We start from the raw sequence: 20,624 nt of genomic DNA, 5'->3' as shown, positions 1-20,624 counted from the left end.
CTAGTATGAGACTTGTATGAATTCATGTCTTCGAAGACATTGATCTATCAGACAGTACTTGGAAACTATTGCAGCATTATGAAACACTAACTCCAATTCCATTTTAACCCAAGCGGACTTCAATATTAGATCATATTGTCTGAGGTGCTGTGATTTTACTGGGCTGAAGATCAGTAGTAGAGACAAACTGCAAGGTACTGTTTTGCCTTTGTGATCCAAAGCTCATTTTAAGAGTTGCACAATGTCAGAGCTCAAAATATTTCAAATTATTGGGCTCAGACAAACTCCAGTATCAGCTTTTCTTAGATCTGTCAGAATATTGTCCACCTCACAGAAAGATAACTCTTGCATATAGATAAAAAAAGTGCATCCTCCCTACGGGTTTTCTAATCCAGATGCCTTCAAACGTCTCCACTGTTTGAGAATGATCTCGTCTCCGTTCTCTTCTGGTGTTCCCATAGTAACCTCTGAGTGCATCTCCATTTGCATTGACATTTGTTTCTGTTGAATAAAAATAATATTATGCACAACTTCTGCATTCAATAGTATTACAAATTCTGGATATTGTTACAAGCATGCTACTTGTTTGGTATATCTGGGTTTAGAACAAATTATTTACTCTGGCGTGATAACTGGAATACAGGGGTCATATGAGTTACTCAATATAAAAGTTGCTCATAGGCAAATTTGCTTAGTTGTTCTGAACCTTAATTTTGCTGCTTGTCACCCTCCTGGCTGATATGACTATGTACCTAAGGACCTAAGAGTTATGTCAAAGTCACAGTCTAGCTTTCAGGGGTTATATTTATTTGTTGGATAGAACAGATTATTTCAGCACCCAGTCTTCTTAACTCTTACAATGAGTCCAAAGCCAATGTCTTTACTCTTCCAGGTGTCAGCAATATTTCAGATACTGATATGTTCCATATGTTTTATTCAATTTATCTTTCCTAGTAGTGCCATCAACAGTCATCTCAGCCACTTGTTATAATCATCTAGACAGTAATTACACGGCTATGCTGAGGTCTTCCTGTCAAAGGTATATTCAGTGTTTGTAAAAGTTTGGGACAAAAATGTCTTCTTTCTCTGTTAGTGATGTGAAATATATTTTTTTGTGGTGATCATTGATTACTGTGATTTTTTTTATTTATATATTAAATACAAAGACCCCCCTAAATAGCAATATACGCAGTTCTAGGGTGAAGGGAGATACAGAAAATAAGTTTGATGATGACAATTTTATCTTTACATTCTGCCTTGTGGCCAACACAAGGGGAATTATTAGTTAATTTGCACAGCACTACTGGTGAAAAGGGCACCAAGGCATTTTTGCAGAGAAAAGGTGGTAAATATGGCACCTTTGGGGTCAAATTTGGTCAAATAATAATTTTGGCCAGAAATGGCTTTGAATCTTAAGAATAAGAGACTTGGGTTCAGTATAGTTCAGGAGCTCTTGGGCTTTTCTTTCCTGAGAAGATGACTGTAAAGAAGAAGAGGAGCACAGGGTGGTCTTGGGAGCCAGCCCCAGGCTTGTGGAATGAACTCCAGCTGCCAGTTCAAAACACTTCAATCTTGTTGTTTGTAATATGATTATATAGCATATGCACATCAGTTTTTCCATAAATTTGTCTTTGAGAAGGTAAAACAAAACAAAACAAAACAATCCACTCCTCTTGCCTCACGATTCGAATTGTGATTCATAAATTGAGATGGTCCATGGTTTCTGTCAGAGCTTGCAATCATGTAGGTATATTCATACAAAAACTGAAACACAATACTGGAAGGCATATATTTTATCCCTGGGAAAGATGGCATAACAGCTCACATTGTCAATCGTTGGTTACATTGCTGAATGCACTACTAGAAGAGATTATGATACTGCAGTGTAAGTACAGTAATAAAGTAGGACAGAGTAAAATTAATAGAAATCCTGCAGAGGCTCTGAACAAATGTTTTGAGTACACAGGATGGAGAAAATCCTTATTACAGTTTCCTATTTCAATGATATTTCCCCCCCAAGAGTTTGAGCACACCTGCAACTTCTCATCAGGTGTTCCAGAAGAACCAGATAAGAGGCAATCTTACCATGCCTCCTGGAGCACAGCGTCACCAGAGTTGTAGGGATCTATACCACTGCTTATACCAATGCCACTGCATTTTTTCCTTTAACTCACACAATGGCAGACAGCGATAAGAAGCATTGAATGCGCCTGCCAAAGAGCTCCATTCATGATAGCCACACAAATATTGCAAATATTTGTTTTCTTTTTTGCCTGGTTGAATGAAGACTTGTAATTTCCCATGAGATAAGCTAGCATCTGAACTTACAGCACATCATCTCTTCCAAAGTAAACACCTCTGTACACGATTTTATCCTGCAGCAGGTACACAGTTGGGGTAGTTTCTGTTTTGTGGATCTTTACCTTATTTACCATAAGAATGCATGCATTTACTACAACATAAACAATGACTTGCAGATCTCCACAAAAACTTTCCCTTTGATAACTTGCCTCCATGCTTATACATGTAAAACCCCATAATTGACTGTACTGCAGGAAGTCAGGGTGATCACTCCTTAAAATGTTAACCCATTGAGTGTGCATATGCTGAAACACTTTCTCTTTGAGGCACTCTTGAGATAATACTCCCCTGAGGATTTTCTCCATCCTGTCTACTGAGATCATTGCCCTGTGATCTGCAGAAGCTATCTGTTCTCTTCTGGCTTCACAACAAACACTCTGCATACCTTTTTCCTGGTTTGTCTTAAAACCAACCCGCTGCTCCAAATGCAATGTTGTACCATTCTGATCGCAAGTAGTATCAGACGTGTCAATGTAGTGAGAGAAAAAAGACAGACACACTCTACCTGGTGGTGAGTCTCATCTGCAGCTAACCAAGTTTTGATATTATCTGAAGGATGTGGAACAGGCGTGGTTATAACTTCCAGGCATCTATACCTACAAGAGAGTGGTACAGACACGCAACTCTTAAATGTCTGCAGGAACAGATCATTCAATAATGCTTTGTAATACGTATGCTAATTAGACAGGCATCTACCTAAAGCCATTCTACCGTTTTCTGTTTCACTGCAGACATTTTTCTCAACATTTGTCCCAGCTCTTCTTCAGCCTGACTGGCTTTTAACAGGCATAAATGAATTACTCTCTTGAGGCCAAAGTCACTCCTCATTATTTGACCAGAATATTGTTTTATATTTAGGTGCAAATAGCTTTCAATTGCATGCTTTGTTTGCCTTGAGTCTTTATTTACTGAAAGAAGATAAAGCACATGAAAACTTCTTTAATCCTAATTAGGAATCATATTTAGTCATTAATTAAATAATCCATTTATTTTTAATGGAGGTTCCATTTACATACTGTACCTTCCGAATATTAAGGTATCTTGAGTTACCGTCCTACCCTGAACAAGTTTTTTTTCAGTTCAAGAAAGCCTTCTCAGCCCTGTCAATAGGAAAGCTAATAGTACAGCAAAGCAAATTCCTTCCATCAGCCTGACTTTCTCTTTTTATTCATTTCTTGTAAACTGTCCAGCTTAGAGTAAAAAACTGCTTTCGGTAATACCCATGGATTATGAAACGAAATTGGGCAACGTGGCAAATGCAATTAATCTTTGTCATGATTAACATTGGTGACCCTGAATGTAGAATCCACAAAAGCACAGGGCAAAGTCACACGGAGGGTGGAGAGGCAGCAGTCAAAGGTGAGAAAATGTCATTTACAGTGGCAGAGAAACAGCTGAGAGTAGTGTGTGAGACTGGAGCTCTAGGGGCTGTGATGGGAGCTGTGGCACTTCTTTGTTAGAAGAGTAGTTGGAAATGCACAATTAACTGCTTCTTGTAAACATAACTTATCTGAGAGGATCTGTGTTTGACTTTAATCCATTTTATTGTTTGCTTACCCTCATCTCCACTTCTCTTCTTCCCTGACCAGAAATTTATACTACCTTCCAGAAAGGTACTTTACCTTCTAAATGCACATATCAGCAAACCTCCAAGGAAAATCAGGAGGCAAAACAAGGTGAGGCTTAGCAGCATGACATCCACTGTCTTTTCTTAAAAAGAAGAGAGAAAGGTAGTGTTAATAATGTGGGAAAGGGTAGTTCATAAATGGATTAGTTATATATTGACTCATAAATATTGCACTATTCCTGAACTGCTACAGATTTAAAGAAACATTTCCTGGAGCTTCTTTAGGGGAAACGGGGGCTTCTGACTTCAGCACTGCTCCTTCCTCTTCCCCTCAGCCTTGCTGCTGCCTCACTCAAGCACTTTCCCTTGCTCCGGTACGCTCCATCCCCTCCTTTCCCTGGATTTCTGCTAGGCATGGCCTGTCCTGCCACTGGATACTTCCATCCAGCCTTGATTCCTCTGGGTATCAAACCCTCTGTCCATCTGCTGTTGACACACCTCCGCTGCCCCAGCTGCTTCTGGACTCCTGCTGTTGCCACCTCCCATCTCCACGCACCATGAATACCCTGCCACTGCCTCCTCACCCCTTCACAGCTGTAACTGGTTTAAGACAAAATGAAAATAAAAGCTTTTTGTCAAAGAAAATATTCCCTTTGACTCAAGAAGACACATTTGGTTTTCATTATATTTACCTTTTTTACCCCTAAGTCCTACAGAAATGCCAGCAAACATTCTGAAATATGTATTTATGCTGTTCAACAAATACTACTGCTCTGTACCTTGCATTCTTTCTTCCAAAATATCCCAAATACCAAAATGCTAATGTCTTTAATTGAGTCAAAAATGTATTTTTGGAATTTTTTTTTTTTAATACATAGCTTTAGAACCACAACTAGTTTGGATTGCTTTGAACTAAGTGCTTTGAAGAAAAACAGGCAGGAACAGCTCTTAAAATGTTAATAGTCTGAGGTCAGTTAAACAATAGTTTTAGGGTCAATCTAGATCAAATTCAAAGAATAAAAGAATTGAACAGAAGTTCATAGTTTGAACCCATCTGTAGTTTAAAACCAAGGATATTATGAATTTCCACAAATTTGATATGAAACCAAGAAAAAACTCACAAACCTTGGAGTAAAACTGTGCATAAGAATAACACTTACGTTCTACTAAAATACAAAACTACTCTTTATTCACTTTGAGATGAAAAGGGAGTTTTTCCCATCTTGTCTTTTGAGAGGAGGGCTCAGAAAACATATCGCGAACAGTGTCTGGACTGAGTAGTAGAAATTTTTTTGTTTGAGGTAATTGTTCTGCATCATTCTACTAACCCCATATCACGTACACACCCGAGAGAAGAGGAAGCAGTGGTCTTTTCATCAACCAAACCACAAAGAGGTTTGTTTCTCCTGCTTTCTTACCTCATGCATTTTGGGAAGGAGGAAGAAAAAGCAGCACATACATTCTTTTAGGTAGACCATTTTACAGTGGGGTTTTTTTCAGATGCAAATGCTTAAACTTAGTCACAGATAACAGTACTTTAAAACTAAAACAAGTGGCTTGGTTTGCAAAAATGCAGAACACCTCTGAATTACTACTAACTTCAAAGAGATCTATGAATGCTCAGCAGCTCTAAAAATTAGACCAATTATTTCAGGTTTCTATATATGAAAAGAGCTGATCAAACATTTCTTTTTCAGCAGAAAGTTTCTATACTAAATAGCTCAGTTCAGTTTAAATTGTGGTTTTTTTCAAGGGCATATGCTAATTGCAATGGAAAATGAATGTGTTTCCCATGAGAAAATTAACAAATTCTTTTCATGTCAAAGGAACATTTCAGAACAAATATTTTAGTTATGTTTTGAATTATGTTATTTCATTTTGATGTTTCAGCTTTTTTAAATGGACGCTGAAATGCCTCTTAAAAATGCATCCTTATAGAAATGTAGCACATTTCGTAGATGAAACATTGGAATGTCATGTAGAAGCAAACAAAAAGCAGGTCATTGCATGCTCCTTCATGTCTTTCAGCAGAATATTTGACACATTCCAAAATAAACAAAACTGAATGGATGTTTTTCCTTTCAAGTTATTCCACAGAAAGATTCAATTTTGTCAATTCACTGTGCCTATGAAATTAGGTACCTGACTTTCATGGAGTTGCCATGAGTGATACTACTAATACAAGGCTGTTTTTTTTTAATCTAGGCAATATTAAAATACACTTCATAATGTCCACTTATGTATGTTCCCAAAATAAAATGGGCAGAAAACATTCTCTAGGCATCAAAGGAGATGTTTAAAGAGGTTTGCCTGAGCGTGTGACCCCTCGATGTAATATACTCATAGATTCGTTTTATAAAAGACCACCAGTCCTCTCCAAGTACAGCAAGGAAGAAGGGAAATCACCACATCACATGAACTTGTGCATATGTGCAGTATGCTCCAGGGGAAAATCAACATGCTGCACTGAGCACATGCAGATATTATAGCTTAAATGCAGTGGCGAGCAGTCTTGTCTACCATAAACTTTTCTGAAGCAGAGGAAACATGCTGTGCTTGTTCAGCCTCAACAACAGCTGTAGCGGAAGCTGGGAAAGCAGTGGTGTTGAAAACTGCTGCAGGAGAGTAGCAGCTGCTGCGAGCAAGGTTGGTAGGCTGGAACCAGGATGGATGACTGTTCAGCTCCGTTTCCTTCTTCTGGTGTGGGGCTGGTAGGGAGTGAGTAAATCTACATTCCCCCACGATGGAAAGTCCTTCTAATTTCCCCTCCCTCCGCAACTACACATCAGCTGTGTCCAGCCTGACACCAGGCAGACCCCTCTGCTGGCCATGCTACGGTCCTAGGCTCTCTCTGTCTTCAGAGAGAAGAAAGAAGCATCTCCAAAGGGCAATTCAAGTCTCTGATGGCCTGAAATACAGTGAGCATGTGGAGCAACTAGGCTTCTCTCTCCCCAAGCGTTTCATAAGTGAGACACTTTTGAAATGACATGAATGAATCTGGGCCAACAAAGGTGGCAGCTGAGAGGTGCCAACAGACCAGTGGGATACAGTGAGGCGTCTGACAGAGTAGGGAGGTGACATACTATAAAGCCTATAACTGAATTTACATTCAATCCATTGCAAAAATAATAATTTCTGGCCTTGTATCTCCTGTGTCATCAGAAAAATACGTACTTGAAGCTCAACAGATCAAAGACTTATTCCAAAATACACAGTCTGTTGCATTAAATAAAGACATTTATCATCTTCTGTTTTATTACCAATAGTATTGTACTTTTTTTTTTTGCATGTCAATGTACAGTGACAAGTCTATGCATCAGTTTCTCTCCATAAATATAGTATCATTCCATTATACTACTTCCTCTTCACCCAACTTGACATCAAGAAGCTGCTGAATGTGGAGGCATTTTTCTCATGACAGAAAGCACAAGTTTCCCTTGTAAGCACACAAATATTAAAACCTAGTCATAGGAGTTGAAGGAAAAGTATTACAAGGCTCTTGTTTAATTTCTGCTGAAGTAAGCTGTAGGCCCCAGAGCACCTATTTAAATGAGACCTAAACTATCTCCTACCTCTGTCAGATAATAAACTATTCCCCTGTTGTAGTAAAAGAGATATTAGACTTACTGCTTATGGACTATGTGATTTGACGAATATTATGTCTTTTGTGGTTTTCTTAGCTTACTAACTCCAGTTGAAAGCATTTGTAGAGGTGCTTGGGCTGTCCACTGCAGGGCAGGCAGGAGGGTGTTGTGAGCTTTTTGGCTGCTGACCATTATTATTTTCTAAAGGCTGTCAAGAGTCAGATATAATTTACCTCAGGAGAACAGCCCTGTGCTAGACTACCTTAGGACCAAGGAAGTGCAACTCATTAGACCAAGGGCTATCTTTCCCTACAGCACTTAGAGCTGTGTGAACCTGGTACGTGCCGTGGACCTCTAGGCACTGTTATGCTACAATAATACAGCAAGGAGAAGAACAGACGCAATAACGAAGTAAATATGTTGAATGGTAATAACATATCTAATGGTAAGGGTTATGAATAGTAAATACACGATAACTTACCACTGTGAATAAACACTGGTTCACTCCATTCGCTCCAAATCTTGTTTCTTATGCATACATCTTTCTTTACCCTCACTTGTGCTGCACATTTTTTTGCTGGTTTGTGAAACGGATACTCATATTTCTCTGCAGTGACGTCTACAATCTATCAAGATTGGTTTAGGGGGTTATTTTAGTTTAGGTGATTTCACATTGCAGTTCAAATAGATATAAATCTAGGAATGTCAAATACTATTATTTACATCTCTAAACTAGTAGGAAGAGATTTTCAGAACAAGCGTTTAGGTCCAGACACAATTTGACTTTTACCTGGTACGTATTAAAACTCAGGACTGCAAATGAAGGAGAGCCTAGAACTGATAAGATGGAAGGAGGTATCTGCTATGGTAGGACAGTAAGATTTTGAAAACTCTGATTCCCCTTTAATTTCTTACCACACCAAGTATAGGACGCATACCATAACTATGAAACTGCAAGTTTTTAAGGTTGTGGTGTGCGTAGCATGCTATACTTGCGTGTCTGGTGGAATAAAATCTTGCATTTTTCAGCTGACTGGTGGTGAGGGATGCCCACTATTTTAGTGACTATCTTGCAACATCTTTAATTGTGCCTATAAAAGAAAGCACATCACTTCAAAAAATAAAGCCAACACAAGGAGTGTCAGAGTTTAAAACAGAGTTTAAATCATTCATCACTTTTGAAAACGGAAGCTACTTGCTATAAATAGAAAATGCCAAGAATTTAAGAACGAACAGAAAAGAAGAAAGCAGGAGAGAAAATTCCTGCTTCTAAAAATTAAAAATAGTGTCAGAAAGCTGAAAAGAAGTATAAAATATGCGTCTCAGGCATGGAGGGGCCCAGAATCTTTGCATCTTTCGTTGTTAGGAAAGCATGATGTGGTAGTACTATAAGACCAGTGTGGGTTTGACCTTGTGTACCATGGCATTTCTTTCTCTTCCTTCACACTGTTTCAGACCTTTCCAGATCTGGTGGCAAAAATAGGTCCAAAAGTTCACATGTTAAGTTTTTCAAAAGTAAGTAAAAAAGTGTGAAAGCCCTTGGGCTTTCAAAAGCACACTGAAGCGACTGCGAGGGTTAGGTGCTAACCAAATGCAGTGCCTGAAAATTTCTTCCTATAGAGCAAATAATATGTCATCATAGGAAAATTCCAAAATGCAGGACCGAAAGACTTTTTGTAAAATTACATAGTTCAACTTCTGGCTGTCATGATGTGCAGGAACTTGCAGTCATATCCACCCAGAACATTTGTGGAGGAGGTTTGTCTAATCTATTGTTGGTAACTCTATACAGAGCCATCCCCAATTGGCCTCAGAAACCTGTTCCCTTGCTGGACTTTCCTTGGAATTAGAGCACTTTTCCTAAATTTTAGCCTGTGTTTTCTTTGCTTCGAATTTAACCATTCTCTGTTTATCCTACTCACAAGCTGTCATGGGTAAGTATGATCCCTATGCTCTTTTATTTACCAGAAGATTGTTAACATAAGTTACTCTAGACCATGTCCTTCAGTCTTCCACTCCTAGAGCAGGTTTTCAAAGCTTATGATCATTTTGGTAACTCTCATTTATGTTCTCTGATTTTTTTTTTTCAGCATATTTATATTTTGTGGTGGTACCCAAAGCACAGTTTGAAACTTCAGGTGAACCTCAGTAACTAGAAGGGCGAATTAGTCACAACCTACATATTGCATGTGACATGCCTGTCATATATACTTGAATAATATTTGACCTTTGTGTAATAACGTGGAAAGACTGACTCAGTTTGTGGTTCAGTGTAATCCACAGACCTTTTCTGCATTGCTGCCTACACATTAATTCCTTATTTTGTGCTTGCGCATTTGACCTGTACTTCCTAATCATAGGATTTTCCTTATTACTGAATTTTTGGCTTGTTGATTTCAGACTTACCCAACATTTCAAATTCTAATCTTGCTTCCCATGGTACATGCCAACTCTTCCTAGCTTCCTGTTACCTACAGACTCAATTGCCTATTTTCAAGCTTTATCAATCTGTATCACAGTGTTATTATTTGTGCGCGTAAGTATTCAGCAAGTCATCTCTTCAGGTATTCAGAATAAATAAATATAGACTTATATATTTTAATCATTATACTCCTACCTGTTCTTTAACAAACATCTACAAGCCTGCTTAAGGACACCCTAATACTCATTAAGTCTCTGTGAAAGTAATTAAAACCTTGCTTTGGCCAGGAAACAGAATCTCAGCCTTCCTCCATTCTTCTCCCTCCTGTGTCTCCTGTCATACTGCTGCCGTTTTCTTCCTAAACTTTCCACAGATTCCACCCTACCCCACCCCCTGCCTTCTCCTTTTTTGCTGCTTGGCTAGGTAACCACTGTTTCAGTCATTACTAACTTTGACATTCATTCTCCTTAAATCTACCTTAAAGCCCCATCATTTATCTTGTGCCCTCATATGTCTTTTTTTTGTTGCTATTTCAGCTGCTTCTTTCCTATATTCCCAAACCATCCTGTCTGTGAAAAAAAAAAACAATAAAGCCATTATTTTCCACTGCTGTAGGTGTTCATTCACTTCCACACCCAAATTACTTTTCTTTGCTTTCCCCTCCTATGTTTATGTCCTGCAGATGTGTACAAAAGCAGAGGAGCAGCTGTATAAAACAAGGAAAATAGAAGAGGTTTATTCCATTTAAGTAAGGATGCTGGACTATTTAATGTATTCGACATTTCCTTCCAGAGAATAGAAGGTGTTAGGAAGCTGGGAACCCGGGGCTGCAGTGGCCACATGAACACCGTGGATTGCAGGATCTCCCTGCTCACCTTGGGCACATCCCAGCCCTGCAGTGGGAAGGGAGCCCTTACTCCCAGCCCTTCCCGCTGCCACCGCCCTTGCTCTGAGTCTTGAAACAGGAAGGAAATCTTTGGGCATGGGCAGGAAGGGATCAGAAGGGCTCCAGCATGTGTCTGAACAGGATACTAAGGATCCAGCATGAACCTCCCTTGCTCCCTTTGCTTTCAGCCATTGGTGATTAGGAGCTTTGTGAATGGAGAGGGACAAGCCCCCAGATGTCTGTGGCAGTGTTTTTGAAGTATTAGACTTGGGAATTGTTAAGGGGATGATAACTATTTGTAGAAGTGGGCTAGAAGGAGGCCACCTGTCTTTCTTCTGGAAAAACCCAAAGAGAACCGTGAAGCTTTGGGATGTCCACGTATAGACCTGAGCTCCTTTTGCACAGGCTGCAATGAGGGTATATGGGAAGAGACAAACCCCTTCTGGAAACTGCCTGTCAGTATTAGAGCTGCACCTGAATTAATAAACCCTGCTGTTATTTATGAAGATAACATTATATGATCAATAACGTATCTAACGCACTGCGCTTCTCTTTGCTACTGTGTCTAACAAAGTGTGCATGCATATCAATTTAGTCATATGTTCTTTCAGCCTTTAATTGTCTCTTAAATGTTTGCAGCCAGCTCAGATAAGACTTACCTAAGTCTTAGCTATGTTTTACGTTCTTAAAGAAAAACATCAAGGTTCTTAAAGAAAAGCGTTAGACAAGTTGAATGAAAACACCAAAGATTCAGAAAAATTACATTCCAAAACACATCTGAATTTCATACCTATCATATTCTGAATTAAGTTTTCTGCATGAAAACTTTTAAGCACTTATTTCCAGGTAATTTAAAAATGGCACCTGGTAATGCCAAACAGCATTTAGTCACCGTACAGCATAACCTAAACTATAACACTGTTCTATTTCTTACAGGTAAGACTAAGAGAAGTTGCTGATACACTATGAAAGATTTTAAAATATATAATATATATATAATACATAATGTATGCAAACAACGCGGGTGATTCTTTAATGATGTATGTAGAAATAGCAACAATAACGTAATTTTTTTTCTTAAAAAATATTATTAAAGTAGCTGCTATTTTTTTCTTTTTATCAATGCTCCTTTTCCTATAACAAAAAAGTCAATAATTATGTGATGCTAATGCACAATTCAAATTCAAGATGAAAAGAAAAAAACCAGTCCACCTGAATGCAAGCATGACTCCGAAAAACTTCATTAAATGTGCTGATTTTCCATTTTTGACCAGAAAGACGAGAAAAGTTGGATCCTTTATGAAAGACCTTGAGGTTTCTTTAAAGTTTGTTTGAGTTTTAATTCTGTTAAATTCAAGGGATGCCTAGTTTTTATGAAAGTTATGCTGTACAGATTAAAAAAACTTATTACCTTACGATCTGTTATTTTCACTTGATACAAAAAGCACTTGCTTCTTGCAGAACCAATAGTAGGCGGGGGTTTCCAGTGAATTATAATACTTCTGTTTTCAAGGGAAACAGAGACGTTGATCGGCGGGTTCAGTTTCTCTGAAAAAAGAGCACAGAGAGACCTCCTGTACCTCATGTTCTTTCTCGTATTTATGCTGATGCAAAACAAACACAGTGCGTTAGTCCCTAAAATATACTGCTGACTATTTTTGGAGATTGTCGTCACACCCAAAGAAGGTGTTCAGTGAGTGACGCATTTTCGTTAAAAGTGCTGCTCACTAAGTGGCATCCATTTCTCTATCAAAACAAAGAAAGGAAGTTGTTTTTTTTTTTCCGCTTATCCTTCCAGGGAAGTTAGCAAGGGTGAGCAGGAGGAGTGGGGCCTTTGAGTTCACCCTCCAGAGTCCAGGTCCAGGAGACCTCTGAGCTGCTACAGGCTCCCTGCCGTGTCGGGTTATTTCCACTGTGTCTTGTGGGATACCTCAAGTCTGCCCATGAGCCTGGTAGTGTAACTTGGAAAGAAATGGAACTTCATCTCTCACTGAAAGGTTACTGACAGGGTACCAATACCTGGAAGGTCTTACACAATATATGAGGTTTTCTACACACCCTTTAGAAATCTTTCTCTCTCTTTTGTAAATGAGCTGGTGAGCACTTGCTACAGAGGAATCAAGATGTGCTTAGGAGATATAAACAAACAAACAAACAAACAAACAAAAAATACCCCTCCCGCCGCTGTGCTCCAGTCACAAAGTGCAAGGAGTGTGATGGCAATGTTTGGTTTTTTTTTCAGGGAGGGATGGGGTAGAGGGTTGGAAGCAAGGGACATTTGGGTTCACAGGATTTTAACCTTTGGTTTAGATAAGCAAGTCTACAGTTTCTTTCTAGCATGAAGAGTGTTAGGGCACTGGTCCTCGGTGTGTGCTGGAGTACTCAAGCAGCCTGAGCCCTCTCCAGCTGCAAGGGAGGGACTGCAGCTGGACTTCCCCAAAAAAGGCCCTCCTAGCAGAGGCAGAAGAGCACAGCAAGCCTCTGTGGACAGGGACAGCCCCTGTGGGGCTGGCATGGCTGCAGTGTGGTGCCAGCGAGAAAAGACAGAGAGCGAGCGACAGAGAGGGTGAGCGGCAGCATTACTGGTCCATGAAGCCGTTGCGCCTGGCTCTAGCACCTGCGGCTTCATGACCCCGTGTCTCTCCATGGAAGTGCATGTCACACTGGGATTTGCTTTTTGGCTTTTCTTTTTTCCTTCTCCACCTTGCGAAGTCTCCTCTCTTTGAGTAACGACCCCATAAAGTTAGCAAAAATATTTCTCCCAGGGCTACCTCAGCTTGTAAAATTGCTCGCTTCTGCCTGTCCCCAAAGCTGTTGGCAGTGACCAACACCTACCTTTGAGGGTGGAGGCACATCATGAGCTGTGAAGGGTGCGAAGAGTAAGCAGATATGCTTTTATTTGTTTAGTCTCTGTAGTAGGAAAGATGCATTTTTCACCTCTGAAATACTGTTCCCGGAGCATCCTGCCCTTCTTTGAGTATACCAAGAGTAGGAAACAATTTTTTTTTCACCTTTTTGTCACTTGTCATCTGCAAATTTTTTCATCCTACACATACAGACAGCCAGGGCCACCTGCAGCACCGGGTGTGCATGAGTCCTGTTTTGTCAGACTGTACACCATGTTACTGGAGGGAAGCTTGGGTTGCAGGGGCTGGTAACTTGCAGCAGGACAGTGGGCATCCATGACCTCCAGGACTGTGCAAGGGCTAGGCTGGCTAAGGCCCAGCTGGAAGCTTTCCTGTTTAAGAAGGGAAGCCTGGATACAAACAAGCCTTTTTTGATGCCTCTTAACCAGAAAGGTACAACCCCCTTCTCAGGAGGGAGAAGACAGCCCTGGTAATGTTGGAGCCGTGCAAGAGTAATTCCACTACTTATAATGTGAACAATATTCTTTGTTGGCGACATGGACAGTGGGACTGAGTGCACCCTCAGCAAGTTTGACGACAACACCAAGCTGTGTGGTGTGGTTGAAACACTAGAGGGAAGGGATGCCATCCAGAGGGGCCTTGACAGGCTTCAGAGGTGGGCCTGTGCAAGCCTCATGAGGTTCAACAAGGCCAAGTGCAACATCCTGCATGTGCGTCAGGGCAACCCCAAGCACAAATACTGTCTGGTCAGACAATGGATTGAGAGCAGCCCTGACGAGAAGGACCTGGGGGTACTGGTGGATGAGAATCTCTACGTGAGCTGACAATGTGCACTCACAGCCCAGAAGGCCAACTGTATCCTGGGCTGCATCAAAAGATGCGTGGCCAGCAGGTCAAGGGAGGTGATTCTGTGTCTCTAGTCCACTCTGGTGAGACCCCAGCTGGAGTACTGCATTCAGATCTGGGGCCCACAACATAAGAAGGACATGGATGTGTTGGAGCAAGTCCAGAGGAGGGCCACGAAGACGATCAGGGGGCTGGGGCATCTCTTTTATGAAGACAGGCTGAGAGAGTTGGGGCTGTTCAGCCTGGAGAAGAGAAGGCTCTGGGGACACCTTATAGCAGCCTTTCAATACCTAAAAGGGGCCTACAGGAAAGATGGGGAGGGACTCCTTGTCAGGGAGTGTAGCCATAGGACAAGGGGTAAAGGTTTTAAACTGGAAGAGGTTAGATTTAGACCAGATATTACGAAGAAATCCTTTACTGTGAGGGTGGTGAGACACATTGAGCCAGTCAGAAAGTGAGCATCTTCCCAGTCAGCTATGAAAACAATGAACACAGTCTTCCTGCAGATTAGTTCCCTGCCCTGCCCCGCCCCCCCCCCTTTTTTTTTATTGTCTTTTCAGGACAATCTAACTTTCTTTAAAATGTTTTATTTTGCTAAAACAGAAGATCTTGCTTATAGCTGGCTCTGATTACAGTGTAAATCTTTAGGTAAAGCCAATAATTCTAATCTATTAGAACAGAATAAATGAGACCTACCTCAGAATAAATTTTGATAGTTTTGAATGACTTTTTTGCTATCCCTTGAATTGTGACTGATTCCCTTGTTACAGGTCTGGAATACAATCAACATGTGCATAATTTAAAAGGTATTTGAATCTGTGGGCTGTGCTAGAACGCAAGTGAATTTCTTACCCATGAGATTAATTCAAACTTCCCAGAGAAGTAAGAAAAAATATTTTTATATGACCATTCAAAACTGGCAATAATTAAAAATAACTGTCAATATACTTTTAACTGAAAAAGGGCATCATAAATAAACAGAAATGTTAAAATGTTTGAGAACATTCATATTCCTAAATTCAGTTGTGAATGAGACTTGTGTCTATTTATGTTCCTTTTTTATATCACATTTTCTTCATCACTATAAAAGAAAAAGTAGAGAATAGGAAAAAGAGGAGAAAAGAAGAGTATAATGCTTTTCAAATTGCATTTTCTCACATTAGCCTATCATTTTTTTAAAATGCCAGTTATAGAGAAGCAATGTTATTACATCAGAGAAAAAAATAAAAACTTTTGAGCAATAATCCATTTTGTTTAATCTTTGTGTAAAATTCCCAGACAAATGAATGCATAAGAAGTTAGAACTAATGTTCTGACTTTGTCACACTTTCCTCTTTCATTTCTTTGCTTTCTGGACCAATGAAATTAACAATGAATGAACTTTTCATAGTAGGTAATAATAGACAATACTTACCTATTGTCTGAGGTACAAAAGCTTTGTAATAAGACAGTCCTCCTGAATTATTTCTCAGATCTCTTACAGTTATGTTTAAATTGATTTTTCTTGATGGTTGGAAATATATCTCTTTCATATGGCATCCAATATTTTTCTTCCTTGCATTTTTTATATATTGCTGGCATTCAAAATCTTTTCCTACGTGTCTGTGAGAAGGAAATATGAGTCTTGTAAATCAAGGACTTAGGTACAAAAACATGGTTTCATACTTATTTTGCACAAGACCCTTACCTGTATGAAAAAAAGATCTGGGTATCTTCAGGAGCTTCTGTTTTAATATGCCAGGTGCAATTGAAAAAAGAAATGTTATATATGATGCATGAAAGATTCTGAATATATACTGCAACAAAGAAAGGGGGAAAAAGAGTGAGTGATATTTATTTTCATGGATTTTTTAATAACAACATGATGGTTGCCTTTGCAAACCCACTCTGTATCCTTATTTCTAGAAGCGTGAATAAGTGGTTGGTGAGAATAAATGGGTCTCTCAGCTTTTTGAACAATGGCAATTGAGAAGCACATCTGCTACTACCACCAAAAGCCTTACTAACCCACTTGAAGGACAAAATGTCCTGAATAGTATTTGAAAAGCTCTGCTTTTTTAAGATTTCCTGAAACCAGGTGATACAGAAGGCAATCTTCAAGACACATGAGTTGCCAGGGCAAATGGAGAGAGTAGTTGGGTAGTTCTGACATCTTGCTCAGCAGAGCTGGAGTTTTCTGAATCTGAACATGTCTAATAAAGGAAATAATTCTGCAATATTCCAAGGTGTTATGTGTCATCTTCTTTACAATTCCATGCCAAAAAAAAGTAGCATAAGGTAAAAATTAGCTTTCAGAAATGATATGTCTCCGAGTAAGACAGGACATTATCATGAACGTTTGGATGTCTTAATGACGTGTGGGAAATAGCTGACCTGGAGGTGCCTTGTAAGTAAATTCTGTCCAGCCACTCTCCTTAATTATGTCTTCTGTTTCTTTTGCAAGAAGTTGTGTTTTAACTTTAGCATTAAAACCAGAATGTAACTCAAGACGTATTATCTTTTTCTTCTCCTGCAGTCTTTCCTAAAAGGAGGAAGAAGGAGGTGCATGATGGTAGATGGTACTAAGTATTGAAAGGGAAATTATGCCAATTCATCTACTGAATGAAGTAACACTTCATTTCACTTTAAACTATCTGTAATCATTGAACAACTTACTTACTTTTCTTTCATGAGTGGTATTGAAGAATTTATAACTCAAAATATACTTCACAGTGTACTTCTCAGTTTCTTCTTCTGTCAGGTTATTGTTCCAGGACAAGATAACTCTTGACTCATGCTTGGTAATCCACAGAATATTATGTAGCCCAAGATCATCTGCAATTACAATGAAATTACATAGAGGACGAGAGGGCCCACCACTGTGTACACAAAGGATTCGGCTCTCAGTAAGGCTTGCATACCCAGAAGTTTCCCCAGGAGCTCTGTTCTTACATGGAGCAGGTAGTTGCTGAGTTCTGTTGAATGTGACTGAATTTAGCATTGAGATTCATGTTTACCTATCTGCAGCTCCCAAAGTGTTAGGTGATTCACTTTTACCTGCCTTGGACACCTGTCCTGGCACAGGTCTCTGTTTCTCTCTATGAGCTGTAGAAAGTGCCATGACGATAAATTCAGATTAGACAGCAGAGGGCTGGAGCACCTCCCCTGTGAGGACAGGCTGAGAGAGTTGGGGTTGTTCAGCCTGGAGAAGAGAAGGCTTCAGGGGAGAACTTATTGCGGCCTTTCAGTACCTAAAGGGGGTTTATAAGAAAGACAGGGACAGACTTTTTAGCAAGGTTTGCTGCAACGGGACAAGGGGTAATGGCTTTAAAATAAAAAAGGGAAGATTTTGACCAGATATAAGGAAAAAATGTTTTTATTCCGAGGGTGGTAAAACACTGGAACAGGTTGCCCAGAGAGGTGGTAGATGTCCCATCCCTGGAAATATTCCAGATCGGGTTTTTTGGGGCTCTGAGCAACCTGATGTAGTTGAAGATGTCCTTGCTTATTGCAGGGGAGTTGGACTAGATGGCCTTTAAAGTTCCCTTCCAACCCAAACTATTCTATGATTCTATGATTTGGGATGGCTAGTGTAGGATGAACTGTTATGTAATATTTTACTTACCTACTGCATCTGGTTGTCCACTTGCCAAGCTAGTGGAAAATAGTGTCTTACGCTGGAAAAAACTTATTATCAGCATGACAGGAGCAACGGTAACACGTGCCATAGCAAATGTTTTGGGCCACAGATCTGCAGAAACTGAGACTCTTTAGTTCCAAGCTTGGTTGAAAAAGCATTTAGCACATGATGTTTTCATTTTGCACCTGTGAAATAATATGAAACCATCACTTAACCACTTAAGTAATGTCTGAAGTATAAGAAGTATGAAATGACATATGTTTAATGGGTCTTGTTGATGGGTGCCTTCTATTCCCAGGATGTTTGTATTTAAGTGCACTCTTTAGGTGGGTGCCAGGGCCAAAGAGGACACGTGTGCCACACTGAGCTGGTTTTGAATGGCAGTGCTGGTTAGATTGCAAGGCAAGACCACAGATATGACACTAGTGATACTCAAACCTACACCACAGAAATGACACTTACAGGCACTGAAAGCAGACTGTTTGGGTAGGAGCCACTTGACATAACTTTGACTAGATACAAAACCAGCGGCTGTAACTGTTATGAGTTATCTATCTAGCCTCTAGTGGCAGTAGAGCAACTGTCACTTCGAGGTTGTGATTCATGTTACCTGGTTTAGATATCTGCTTTAGGAGGGTACGAACTGTAACTATCTAAGGAGAGATTAATCTTTCCATTTGCAAAAGTGACTATCGGCAAGTGTAATCAGGTGTTTGCTAAATTTGGGATACAGTGAGAACCCAGATTCTGCAGTGGTCAAAGCTGGTTTTAGAAAGACATGATTGCTGTTTGATGGCTGAGTATTCATTCAAAGGTTGCTTAAATGTAAAACAACCTCTGAGATCTCACCAGTTTTTCACAGAATTAATACGCCTCTGTGTTCAGGGTCTTTCACTCACAAACTATCATCTGATTTATCTTGACCCTGATTGTTTTCCATACTAAAATCCTCACACACACTCTGTGTGTGTTATCCGTGGATTGGCAAAAGGACTCCTGGAGCCATATTAAAATGTTCACAATACATTGACTAACAAGAGGCACTGGTCATGTAAAGGAAAATGTGTGGGTGTTCACCACATCCAAAAAGTCTGCAATAAGGTTACATGGAAAAAAAATATACACGTACACTTTCATTTATAAAGCTATTTTGGTATAATGCAAACAAGAGGTCATTTAATGAATGCTGTCATTGTTCATGAAGTACTGTGAAAACTCATAAGAAAATGCTTTAAGGCAGAGATTCCTCCACCTGGTTCATTCTGGTACTGATCTCAGCTGTAGCAACAGCAGCAGATGTAGTATTCATGCCACACCACAGTGAGTAGATTCTGCTTGGTATGCCCAAGAAAAAAGTCAGTTCTAATTGCCTGGAAAGGGAAGGGGTGAGTTGTTCTTACCCTCAGTTCCCATTAATGGTGCCCCTGGAATTGTAGGGTGTGTGGCAAAAGTCAGGGAAAACATAAATGAAAACAAGGATTTTTCAAGGGTTTATAATTCAACATGCAGCGGTTGTAAAGGGCCCATCCGTTCCCATGAGATGGAGCAATCAAAAATAGTCCTAGGAATATATATATGCTTCATTCAAATTTGGAGATAGGGAAGACATTGAGGATGGAAAAGACTAAGTATGTTAAAATATTTGTGGCTGTTAGTAACGTGACTACTTTTGTGGAAAACACAGGCCAAAAGGGTACCTGAAACAGGAAAAGGAACAAAATAAATCTGAAAGTGGCAACAACTTTTGGTGCTAGAAACAAAAATAGAAATCATCTGTGATGTAATACAAATGCATTCAGTCGGAGAAAGGAAACAGAGGCAGAGAAGGAAGAGTTTTAAAGTAAGTTTGAATAAACTTATAAAAAAACAACTGACTTGAGTCAAAGAAATGCATTTCAGGAGAGATCATTGCTAGTTCCTGGAGGTGACGTCTCCCTAGGAGTACCTTTTGCACAGCACTGAGAGGCACTTCTCCACTCAGTGTGCAATGAACTCCTGCACCTTGCTCCCACGGGCGCTGCCATGGCAGACAGCGTCAGCAGACTGAGAATAGGACTAGACAAAGTTGCAGAAAGCAGATCTAAGAAAAGCTACTAAAAAGTGTCAGAGATGGGTGTGCCCTCCAACAACCCTAATTCAGCAGCTGTAGATGCTGGGGGGGAGAATGCGTTGCAGGAGGTGGCCAAAGTTGTGGATGATACCTAAGTAGCACCTTCTATTGCTGCTGCTGCAGACAGAACAGCAGACAGACCCCTGGGCTGACCCCACAGGGTTTTTCTTATGTCTATATGCAATGAATTAATCCACAGAGAACAGCAAACCAAAAGCAATGCAATATAAAGACACGCAAAGTTATCAGGAGGGAATGAAAAAACATCCATACATAAAAGGCTTTTGATCCACGCCTTGTCAAAGAACCCATATTTCCATTCATGCCAGCATAGGAAAGCAGAAAGACAGGAGATTTCTTCT

At 39.9% G+C, this 20,624-nt stretch overlaps 1 protein-coding gene across 1 annotated transcript; it reads right to left on the bottom strand.

The window, feature by feature from the left end:
* Positions 1-209: 209 nt before the first annotated feature.
* On the bottom strand, positions 210-18,271 carry LOC141737901 (interleukin-5 receptor subunit alpha-like). The gene is made up of 10 exons (XM_074572897.1): positions 18,138-18,271; positions 17,193-17,347; positions 16,907-17,054; positions 16,221-16,329; positions 15,948-16,135; positions 12,232-12,368; positions 7,994-8,138; positions 3,984-4,071; positions 2,867-2,957; positions 210-501 (listed from the first exon to the last, which is right to left on the bottom strand). The coding sequence occupies exons 1-10, from the start codon at positions 18,238-18,240 to the stop codon at positions 376-378; spliced, it is 1,290 nt and encodes a 429-aa protein (XP_074428998.1). The 5' UTR covers positions 18,241-18,271; the 3' UTR covers positions 210-375.
* Positions 18,272-20,624: the final 2,353 nt, after the last annotated feature.

This window comes from Larus michahellis, chromosome 1 (assembly GCF_964199755.1).
Source record: "Larus michahellis chromosome 1, bLarMic1.1, whole genome shotgun sequence".
NCBI lineage: Eukaryota > Metazoa > Chordata > Aves > Charadriiformes > Laridae > Larus > Larus michahellis.
The sequence above is the reverse complement of the archived record's forward strand: the minus strand, read 5'-3'. Positions and strand labels throughout refer to the sequence as shown.

Bases quoted from the DNA above. Each gene is read 5' to 3' on its own strand.
- LOC141737901 (XM_074572897.1), bottom strand. From the start codon at position 18,240: ATGGCACGTGTTACCGTTGCTCCTGTCATGCTGATAATAAGTTTTTTC. The intron at 17,348-18,137 runs GTAAGTAAAATA...TTGTAATTGCAG, and splicing joins TGGACAACCAGATGCAGTAG to ATGATCTTGGGCTACATAAT. The intron at 4,072-7,993 runs GTAAGTTATCGT...CTTCTTTTTAAG, and splicing joins ACCAGTGTTTATTCACAGTG to AAAAGACAGTGGATGTCATG.